At 58.2% G+C, this 10,429-nt stretch overlaps 2 protein-coding genes across 2 annotated transcripts; one reads left to right on the top strand and one right to left on the bottom strand.

The window, feature by feature from the left end:
• Positions 1–96: 96 nt before the first annotated feature.
• LOC310913714 (2'-5'-oligoadenylate synthase 1-like) lies at positions 97–3,026 on the bottom strand. Its single transcript, XM_083869365.1, has 6 exons — positions 2,668–3,026; positions 2,206–2,500; positions 1,958–2,133; positions 1,634–1,875; positions 1,411–1,546; positions 97–1,326 (listed from the first exon to the last, which is right to left on the bottom strand). The coding sequence occupies exons 1-6, from the start codon at positions 2,860–2,862 to the stop codon at positions 823–825; spliced, it is 1,548 nt and encodes a 515-aa protein (XP_083725491.1). The 5' UTR covers positions 2,863–3,026; the 3' UTR covers positions 97–822.
• A 3,686-nt stretch (positions 3,027–6,712) lies between these two features.
• On the top strand, positions 6,713–10,363 carry IFRD2 (interferon related developmental regulator 2; the record flags this gene model as incomplete). The annotated part of the gene is made up of 12 exons (XM_083869630.1): positions 6,713–6,740; positions 6,846–6,965; positions 7,060–7,144; positions 7,278–7,402; positions 7,478–7,635; positions 7,838–7,888; positions 8,217–8,386; positions 8,500–8,605; positions 8,834–8,971; positions 9,107–9,235; positions 9,309–9,404; positions 9,549–10,363. 12 exons carry the CDS (start codon positions 6,713–6,715, stop codon positions 9,627–9,629), a joined length of 1,287 nt encoding a protein of 428 aa, XP_083725756.1. The 3' UTR covers positions 9,630–10,363.
• Between the last annotated feature and the right edge of the window lie 66 nt (positions 10,364–10,429).

Genomic DNA, 10,429 nt, shown 5'->3' with positions numbered 1-10,429 from the left:
ACCCAGAGCCTGAGGAAGCATTCAGGGCAGCCCAGTGCCCCACAGCGTGGACCCACTCTGGCACCCCCAGCCTAAAGGGGTGGGATCTTCGGCAACACTGGAGGGATGAGGGGAGACAAGACCTCCAGGGACATTGCCAAGATTGATGGGTTTCCCTCAGGCTTCCAGCTTCCCGTGCTTTCAGCTCCACTTTGATATCTGGAAGGTGAGAACCAAACTTCCTCAATTCCAACAGGCAGCAGTTAAGGCCATGACCGAAGGTGACCTGCTGCCTCCTGCTGTCTGTGCTGACATCAGAACCCCTGGTGGCACTGGCCACATCCCACGGCCTCTGGTGAAACTGTGCTACCAGCACAAACCGTGTCCCAGCACTGGCTGCACCCCAGCCTGAACACTTGAGCCCCTTCATGAGCACAGGCAGGCAGTGGTGCAGGTGGGAGCAGGCAGACAAAGGAGCTGTTTTTTCCTCCTGAGTTCCAGCTGGCAGCAGGCTGGCATCCCTGACCAAACCAAGCACCCTGGGCTCAGGGAGCACTGCTTTACTGCACCTCTGTGTCCCTGTGCCATCCCAGGAGCTTGTGGCATTGAGGTTCCCCCCTCATCCCAAACGGTTGGTGACCCTAACTCCTTTGACCACCCTATGTGACACCTGTCACTGTCCCCAACAGAGCAAGCAGCACAAGGATCGACTAAATATTTATTTATATATATTTATTTCCAGGAGGGTATATATATTTATTTATATATATTTATGACAGGAGGGTACAGAGGAGCATGGGCTAGTGCTGAGGGCAATGCTCAGGAGGGCAAGCAGGCAGGGAACTAGGGGAGCTGGGGGCCTGCACCCCCACGGAGCCGCAGGAGCATGTAGATTGTGCTCATGGGCTTGATGTCGTAGTGCGCCAGCGTGTGCCGGTCCTCCAGCTCCCTGGAGCCGTAGGTCAGGCGCTGCTCGGTGGCAGAAGGCCCTTGCCGGGCCTGGATCTGCTCCTTCAGCTGTCGGACAGTGTCAGTGGGCAGCACCGTGTAGGTAGTGGTCCTATTCTTATCATCCTTGACCAAGACCTGCATCTTCTGGGGCTCGGTCTGCAGCAGCACCAGCGTGGTGTTGTAGAAGATGCCATGCGTGGCCAGGGTATCGCAGTCCTCTAGGATGATGTTGCTTCTGCCTGACTCCTGCTGTGCCAGGCGCTGCCTGTATGGCGGGATGTCCCAGTTCTGATGGATCATCTCCTTCAGCTGCCTGATGGTGGTGTAGGGGCTGACACACTCTGTCAGTTTGGTGCCTGACAGCTGCATCACCACTATGGTCACGGGCCGGGCTGGCTGCAGGGACAGGAGAGTGAGTGGGTAAAGACAGCAGAGGCAGGGGTGGGAGACCACAATGCTCACAGGCTCAGGCAGCCTTACCTGCACATTCCAGGGCTGGACATTTTGAAGGAAGGGCAGTGAGCAGCGGTATCTGGCAGCTTCCTGTGCCATCAAGTTCCAGTTCTTGTCTTGCCCCAGGATCCCCGTAGGGTCAGCAGGGTCCAGGATGACAGGGCTGTAAACACAGAGAGTGGGCATTGCTGTCAACCCTGGGCAGCACCATGGAGCCAGTGGGCACAATCCTACTGGACATGGTCCTCACCGGGGACTGCGCAGCAACTTCTTGACATGGGCACCAATCTCTCTCTGCTGGAGGAAATAGTACTTCTCCCAGTAGATGCAGATGTCCCTGTGCTGGCACAGCAGTTCCAGCACTGTGCAGAAGCCCTGAGCCATGTCAAAGGAGTCCTGGGAGTTTGTGCCCTCCTCCCAGGCATAGATAGTCAGCAGCTCCAGGGCATACTTAGGGGGCAGGTGTGCATTGTGGTACTGTGGATTCAGCATCTGGAGAGAAAACAGAGATGAGGGTGAGAGCCGGCTGGGATGGGTTTCTATTGGGACCTGGGAAAGCTGGGCAGCTCCTCACCTCCTTGTACCAGTACTTGACCAGGTGCAGGAGGTTCTTCAGCTTGGCAGGGTAATGCTTCACAAACTTCTTCTGCAGCTCAGTGAAGCAGGGGGAAAACTCCCCGGGGTGGCTGCAGGCATTCAGGAGCCTCACATACACATCTGCATTTGGTGGGGCATCCTGGGTAACCTGCCCTGTGGGATGAGAAGGAGGGTGAGAGCCATCCCAGGACACTGCCTATCCCTGTGCCAGCCTTTAGCTCTTACCCAAAGCATCATAGGCAGGCAGGATGTCCACATCAATGAATTCTCCACTCTCCTTGGAGGACAGAGTAAGGCTGAGGGAGCGCGGTGTGCTGTCAGGACCCTTGTAGTGGGGCTCACCCGTGTGTACATCAAACTGCAAGCTCTCCCTGCAGGCCTTCAGCCTTATCATGATCAAATCCAGGATAACCTTCCTGTTCTGCTTCTGCTCCTGGTAGCTGGGTAAGCAGCTGAGGAAGAGCACCACATCAGCATCAGATTTTTCCTTCAGAGCTGTACCCTTTCCGGCTGATCCGCCCTGCAGAGAGACACTACCTGCTCAGCACCACTGCCAGCACCAGGACCAGCCACCACCATTCCTGGAGCTGCCAAGGGAAACTGAGGCAGGGCAGGAGCTGGAGCATGGGACATTGGGAAGGGAGGCAGCAGGGGTGTCAGCTGGCCCCCAAGGTGGGCAGCACTCACCTTGACGGTCTTTTGGACGTGGATTCCATCCCCAAAGCAGTCCCTCTTTAGGAATTCACAGATTTGCCACACTGTCTCCTTCACCTGCCTGGAGAATGCTGGGCTGGGCTGCAGGTTGTCTGCGATCCAGCTGTCCAGGTTCTTGGCGGTTACTGTTCTCAGCTCGTTCACGGATAGCACCTGGTCCACATCCATGCTGACAGGTGTGTCGCTCCCTCTGCCTTTTTCTGACTTGCTGCCTCCGACGTCTACTCCTGCCGGCACCAATCCGCCCCCCACAGCCCGCTCCTGCCTGCAGCAGCTTTTAAAGCTTCCCGGGCCACCGCCTCGATGCGTCACCGCTGGGAACTTAAGGTGGCCCCAGGTCGTTCCCACGGGATCCCCCGAGTGTCTCCGGTGCCACCAGTGCGGGGGCGGGCAGGCGGCAGGAGTCACCCTGACATCCATCTCGGCTGGCGGTGGCAGAGAGGCAGCTGCCTGCAGGCTGGCTCTGGGGTGCCATGGGACCTCATAGCCCCGGTGCCTTCGGTGACACGGGGTCTCCCCCAGCTCTGCTGGGCAGAGTTAGAGCCCCCCGCAGGCGCCAGTCCCATGCTGGGGGCTTAAGTGTCCGGGCTGGGGCACAGCCGGTGCCGGAACATGCTCATGCTGGGACATGGTGTCAGCAGGGCCGATGGGATGTGGCCAGTGCCACCAGCTACCTTGGTGTCACCACGGGCAATGGAATGAGGCTGTTCCAGTGTATGCCCTGGCATCACTAGGCAGTGAGATGCAGACACAGCCAGTGTCACCGAGGGTCCTGGTGTCAACACCGTCAGTGGGACACGGCTGATGCCAGCATCACCAGGGAGGCTGGTGCCCTCTCTTGCAGTGGGATACAGGCGGTGCCAGCATCACCAGAGCTCCCGGTGCCCCTTGATCCCGGGAGCAGGAGGCAGCAGGTAGTAAGCATAGGATGTTGCAGTCCGTGCTGCCTTAAACTGGGAAATCGGGAGTTTCAGTTTCTGTTCCTGACGCAATTTCAGTTTCTGGCTCTGCCAAGCTGGAAACGAAAGTGCAAAGGAGCCCGCGACTGGCCTCCTAGCCCAAATAAACTGGGAAGAGCCAAATAACATAAACTCACACCCGAGAACTCGGCGCAGGGTCAGGCAGGGCCAGGAGGATGGGCGGGGGCTGTAGGCAGAGAGGGAATGTGCTCCTGGGAGCAGGGGCTGGAATAGGAATAGGGCAGGATACGGAATAGGGGCAGGAGCAAAAAGGGGCAGGGTATCAGGACATGGGCAGGAGGCAGGTAGAGGCTGAGGGGAGGGAGGGGGAGGGATAGAGAGAAGGATGGGGCAGGGAAAGGTCAGCAGCAGGGGCAGGGATTATGAGTAAGAGGGAGATGGAGTCAGGAACAGGGATAGGGGTACAGATAGGGCAGAGGAGAGATGGGCAGGGACAGGGATATAGTCAGGAGCAGGGACAAGGACAGAAGTAGAGATATTGGATATTAGGAAAAAGTTTTTTTACGGAAAGGGTGATAAAGTACTGGAATCATCTGCTCGGGGAGGTGGTGGAGTCACCATCCCTGTATCTGTTTAAAAAAGATGGGATGTGGCACAAAAAAGATGGGATGTGGCACTCAGTGCCATGGTTTAGTTGAGGTGTTAGGGCATGGGTTGGACTCGATGATCTCGAAGGTCTCTTCCAACCTTGTGATTCTGTGATTGGCAGCAGCAGCAAATGGCCAGGTCAGAGGTGTGGGCAGGAGCAGGGATAGGTGTCCCCTTAGTGCTGGGTGACAACAAGGCAGCAATACAAGCAGAGGCAGGGATATTAGGAGGAGAGGCAGGGAGAGGACCAGCAGTAGGGACAGGGTTACAGGCAGGGACAGAGCTGTGGGCAGGGACAGGTGTCATGAACATTTCACACCTGGCCCATGCACCCTGAGGAGCAAGATTAGGACTTTAAGATGAGCATGAAAAGAGATATTCTTTATTCTCACCCAGGGGTTGTCCCAGCCAAATTGAGGCACCCCAAATGTGGTTTACATGTGGCTCTTGCACCCTTCAAGTGTTGGGGTACAGCAAGGCTCCATCAATTCCCTGCTGTCCCCATGGCTTTGTAAAGCCAGTGCAATTCCATGGCTTTGGCATCCTTCTTTCCTCCTTCTGGAGTCAATCTCGCTCCCTCAAGGGGTACTTACTTATCTGTGAGGCCAGATGATGGGAGGGTCTCAGGGAGGTGTTGGATGGCCCAGCCTGTGGGCCTTATCTGCCTGCCTACCCAACCACAGCTGTGCAGTGTACAACATAACAGGGGTTATATAGATCTTAGTAAAGGCCAAACCATTTCATACCAGCAAAACTAACTGGTACTTTACTTAGGGAATGAGATTTTCTTAATGAGATGCAGGGAGCAGCAGGGACAGAAGAAGGGGTATGGGCAGGGATAGTGAGTGGCCAGGGATAAAGACAGAGCCAGGACAGAGCCGGGAGCAGGGAGAGGGAATGTGCAGAAAACCACATTAGGCAAAGCCAGTGTCCATAAAGGAGACAGAGGAGTCCTGCAACTTTATTTGAATGAAGGCAGAGACTCCACTGGGCCATACCCCCATGGGGTTTCTCTCCCGACATTAGGACGATGTCAGCCTCCTTTTATCCTAACTCCCAGCCACATGTTGCCCTCTTCCTTTCCCCACTGGCTGAGGTACTGGGTGTTGGGAAAGATGGGACAGGAAGGGCCTGCAGATATGATTGCCTGGTAAGAAATACTGGAGATGTAAAGCCTGTGAGTGAAATAGAAATGAAGGGCAGCTTTGAGATGTGATCATGGCAGGCAGGAAGACGGGGATTAGCTGGAGATGGGTTGAAGGACAGAAAACAAAAGGACCCAAGGGTGTAGCCCCTCTCCACCCTGCCAAGGCATCAGGGAAAAAGTAGATAAGAAAAGTAGTCTTTAGAGTTTAGAATATAGGATGATATGGTAATATAGTAGTTCCCATAGGCTGCATGCAAAGTTTGTAGGTTTTGTGTCTCACACTGGTTGGTCACTGTAAATTAGAATATTCAACACAAAAGGAGATATAATGTAGATATAATGTATTGTAATAAGGTCCTCGCTCTCTCTCTCACCGCTCTGACCCCTGCACTCTTCTTACTTCTCTTACCTCTCTTACCCCTCTTAGCTCTTTTACCTCCCTCACCTCATACCCTCTCTCCCTCTCTCTCTCTTTGGGGCATAGCTTCAGCCGAGGCTGGTGGCTGAAAGCAAATCATCTTTACCCATAGCCCTTGCAATAAACCCACGTGTTTCTAGAATATCTCAGGTCTGCAGAGTTCCCTCTCCCTGCCGTCCACGGATGCTCCTACACTAGGAAGGTACAGCCTTCCCGAACAGCCTGCTACCTGTTCTGCCCGTGAACATGTCATTTTCCCCTGAAATTCAGAAGTGTTCCGACCATCTGAGTTCTACAACAGACTTTTGCAGACCCATTTGTCTATTGCCCTAAAGTTCAGGAATACAAACTGTAGTCAGACTGTCTGGGTTCTGTACCAAACCTGTGCGCCTCGGGGTTACTAGAAACATTAAGACCCATTTCAAAGACCTGAACGCCTATTTCTCCTAATCACCCTTACCCATCGGATTGTTTGTAAATACGTCAGTACGCATCTACCCTATCAGGGACCAGGGGCGGAGACAGCGCCAGGACAGGGAGAGAAGCAGGGATACTGAGGGAGCGGGGTGAACATAGCGCCTTGACAGGGAGAAGGGCAGAGAGAGGGGCAGAGAAACGGGCAGGGAGACGAGCAGGAGCAGGAGCAGGAGCAGGAGCAGGAGCAGGAGCAGGGGCAGGGGCAGGGGCAGGGGCATGGATATGGACAGAGACAGGGACATGGACAGGGACAGGGACAGGGACACGGACACGGACACGGACACGGGGCCCGGGCAGGTCTCGGGGCGCACGCGCAGATGGTGGGGGCGCTCCCAGGGGGCGGGGCATGGCTGGGGCGGGGGCCGGACCTCCGGCGGGGGCGGGGCCTGGGGTGCGCGCGCGCCGGCCATGCCGCGCTCCCGCCGCGCCGCGCGCCGTGAGTTGGGGGGGGGGCCCGGGCTGAGGGGACCGGGGGGCGCCGGGGCCGCCTGTGACATGTGACATGGCCGGGCTCACACGGGTCTGCTCCGCACCCTCACAGGCGGCACCGGCAGCGCGCGGGCCAGCTCCCCCGGCAGCGAGGAAGAGGAGGCCGGCAGCGAGGTGCTGAGCCACTGCAGCAGTGCCAGCGAGAGCGCCGGCCCCGCCGACGAGGGACCAGGTGAGCCACGCGGTGACCCCATGGTGACCCCTACGTGGGCCGCGGTGTCCCCCGCCCTCGGGCTCCCCGGCTTCACGTGGTGCCGCCCGGGCAGGGAGCGAGGCGGCGAGTGAGCAAGGCCAGGAGGAGGAGGTAGAGGACAGGCTGAAAGAGCACATGGACAACCTCCTGGACAAGAGGTGAGGAGCGGCTGTCAGCCCCGTGGGAGCGCCGGGCACGCTGCCCGCCCCTGCCAGCGCTGCCAGCTCGGGGCAGGGACGTGCCCCGTCCCAGAATACCCCAGCCCGTGACGGCCCGCGGTCTCTCTCGCAGCGCCAAGACGCGGCAGGCGGCACTGCAGAGCCTACGCCTGGCCCTGTCCTCCAAAACCCTGTCCGAGTTCCTGCTGGAGCGCCGCCTCACGCTCAGCGACTCGCTGGAGAAGTGTCTCAAGAAAGGTCAGGGTGCAGGCGGGCGGGGGTCGGCGGGGCCGCTGAGCCGTGTTTGAGGGAGGTCTCTCGTGCTGCCCACAGGTAAAGGAGAGGAACAGGCACTGGCAGGCACCGTCCTCACCCTCCTCTGCCTCCAGATGGGCTCTGGCCCGGAGGGAGAAGAGGTGTTCTGCAGCCTGAAGCCCCTGCTTGTCAGCATCCTGACAGACAGCACAGCCAGCCCCAGGGCCCGGCAGAGCGTAAGACCTGGCCCCTTTCCTCCCCTAGGGACACCTCCGTGGTGGGGGGAGCCTAGGCAATGCCTTTGGGAGCCCCTGCAGTCCCGGGAGGGTGACAGAACTGGGTAGTATGGAGTGTGGTGGGGCAAAGCAGGGGCACCCCAACCCGGCTGCCCCTTAGCTGGGTGCTGATTGACTCTGTTTCCCTCACTTCTCTTGCCAGTGTGCCACAGCCCTGGGCATGTGCTGCTACATTGCTGCTGCTGACCTCGAGGTAACTGTGCCTGGGTGTCATCCGTACCCCTGCAAGAGGGTACCCAGGGGCTGCCATGCCACCTTCCCTCAGCCCGTAGTGCCAGGGCAGCCTGGAGCTGAGCTAGAGTAGGGGTACGGGGACATCAGTGACAGCCCAGGCCCCTTCCCTGAGCTGGAGGGAGGCCTGTGTTGCAGAGATTGGGTGTTGTGGGTGGAGTAGCCTCTGCTGCCCCAAAGGGGCTCCTGGCACCCCTTGGCATGGTGGGTCCCATTTGGTCCCCAGTGCACAGCTCACTGTGGCATCTTCATGGCAGCTGTGGTCTGACTGGCAAGTTTCTCTCCTCCAGGACCTGGTTTCATGCCTGTCCTGTTTGGAGGGCATCTTCAGCCCCACCAGCACAGGTGAAGGCAGCTCAGCACCTGCCCAGCATGGGCCTCTGCACTGCAGCGCTCTCCAGTCATGGTCCCTGCTCCTCACCATCTGCCCCTCCTCCCACCTCAGGAGCATTTTGGACAAGTGAGTGGGGTGTGGAGTGAATGGAGGCTGGTGTGAGGCAGCCAGCTGTGGAGCAGGGAGCCCCTGGGGCAGTGCTTGGCCTCCCTGACTGCCCTCTTGCCTCCCTGTCCCAGTTGCTGGCTGCAGCTGCCCCCACTGCTGACCAGCAGCAATGTTGCCCTGCGCATCCTGGCTGGGGAAGCCATCGCACTGCTCTTCGAACTGGCCCAGGACCTGGAGGTAAAGCATGGGCTGTGGCAATGGGAGCAGTGGGTGGATGCTAAACGGGCGGCAGGGAGGGAGCTGCTGTGACACCCTGCCCATGCCCTGGCCGAGCTGGCGTTGACCGGCATCACCAGCATGCACACAGGCAGAGCGACTAGCCCCAGTGATCCCCCTGCCCTGTCCTGCCCATGGCAGTGGGCAGTGCCTGGAGCTCATCCCTCTAAATCTCCTGCTTTTTGGCAGGAGGACTTGTGCCACCAAGATACAGAGTTCCTGTGTACCCAGCTCAAGGTCCTGGCTACTGAGAGCAACAAGTACCGAGCCAAGACAGACCGACGGAGGCAGCGATCCATCTTCCGAGACATCCTGCGTTTCATTGAGGTACCGGAGCCTGGTGGTGCCCTGCCCTGCCATTGTGTGGCTGCTTCCCAGCTGCCTCATGATTCCTCTCTGTGGAGAGCCAGGGGACATAGAGCTGGTGCCCCAGTTATTGCTGATGCTCCTCTCTCTGCTCAGAGTGGAGAGTACCAGGAGGAGACCATCCGATTTGGCCTGGAGTGCATGTACCTGGACAGCTGGGCACGCCAGCGCACCTACCAAGCCTTTAAGGAGGTGCTGGGCTCCGGCATCCGCCACCACCTCCAGGTAGGGGCTGGGCAGATGCACAAGGGAGTGCTGGGCTGGTGCCAGTGGTGTTGACAGACCCCTGCTTTCACAGAACAATGAGCTGTTACGGGAGATCTTCAGCCTCGGGCCCCCCTTGGTGCTGGATGTGGCTGCCCTGAAAGCCAGCAAAGTCTCCCGCTTTGAGAAGGTGGGTGCCACCTCCCAGACTGGTGCCCACAGTCTCCTCCTCTGCCACCGTGGGCTCCAGCTGAGTGCCTGAGTATGGTGAGCGCTGCTGGGGAGGTAGGCAGAGGGACATCCCTAACCTATCTCTCCTTCCCTGACCTTCCAGCACCTCTACAACTCGGCTGCCTTCAAAGCCCGCACGAAAGCCCGGAGCCGTGTGCGGGACAAGCGGGCAGATGTGCTGTGATGGGCACAGGGGGGCAGAGCCCCCAGCCCACGTGGACTGCAGACCCAGCACTGTGAGGGGCAGGTGCCCCCAGCCCTCGGGCTTTTATTCATGTACAGCAGAGTATTTAATGCCTGGAGCTGCCCCAAGAGGGGGCTGCCCCCTCTTTTATTTTTTTAACCAAAAAATAGGAAGGATAAAAGAAGAGCAGGGGGAGGTGGTGGCTTGCTGCTTTGTGCCTGCTCTGGGGCTGGGGATCCATGTGGCACAGTGGGAGGGGGTCTCACCCAGGTTCCTGTAGCCCCTTTCAGTGGCAGGGCACGTTCACACCTTCCCCAGTCCTGCATGGGCACCAGGGTGGCCTGGCACAGCCTGAAGGGTGGATGGGAGGGCAGAGTTGTGCAGGGCTGCAGAGCAGCTGGTCCTGGTGTCTGTGCCTGTGGCAGGAGTGTTCACCCTGCCATGCTGGGTACGGCTCTGCCTCCACAGCCAGCCTGGCATCAGCCATGGTGGCAGAGTGGTGTGGAGTGGCAAGCTCTGCCCAGCCCTGCCAGCTGCCCACTCTCAGCCCTTTTCTAGCCAAATGCTTTGTATGAAATAGTAATCTTGTGGGAAATTAATTACGGGGGGGTGCACTGCCCAGGTGGGCATAGGGCCATGCCAGTTGACAGTGCCTGCCACCCTGGGAATGTATCTATCATGGTGATTTTCTAAGACTTTGATTGTAAGAGGTAATTAAAAGGCTAATTAAAGTATGCCTTCTGCCTTGTTAAGAGAAAGAGCTGTCACTGGGACAGATGCTGGCCCTTACAGCCCAGTTT

Source organism: Zosterops lateralis, assembly GCF_965231275.1.
Source record: "Zosterops lateralis genome assembly, chromosome: 11".
NCBI classification, from domain to species: Eukaryota; Metazoa; Chordata; class Aves; order Passeriformes; family Zosteropidae; genus Zosterops; species Zosterops lateralis.
The sequence above is the reverse complement of the archived record's forward strand: the minus strand, read 5'-3'. Positions and strand labels throughout refer to the sequence as shown.

Bases quoted from the DNA above. Each gene is read 5' to 3' on its own strand.
- LOC310913714 (XM_083869365.1), bottom strand. From the start codon at position 2,862: ATGGATGTGGACCAGGTGCTATCCGTGAACGAGCTGAGAACAGTAACC. The intron at 1,876-1,957 runs GTGAGGAGCTGC...TTTTCTCTCCAG, and splicing joins TCAAGTACTGGTACAAGGAG to ATGCTGAATCCACAGTACCA. The intron at 1,327-1,410 runs GTAAGGCTGCCT...CTGTCCCTGCAG, and splicing joins TCCAGCCCTGGAATGTGCAG to CCAGCCCGGCCCGTGACCAT.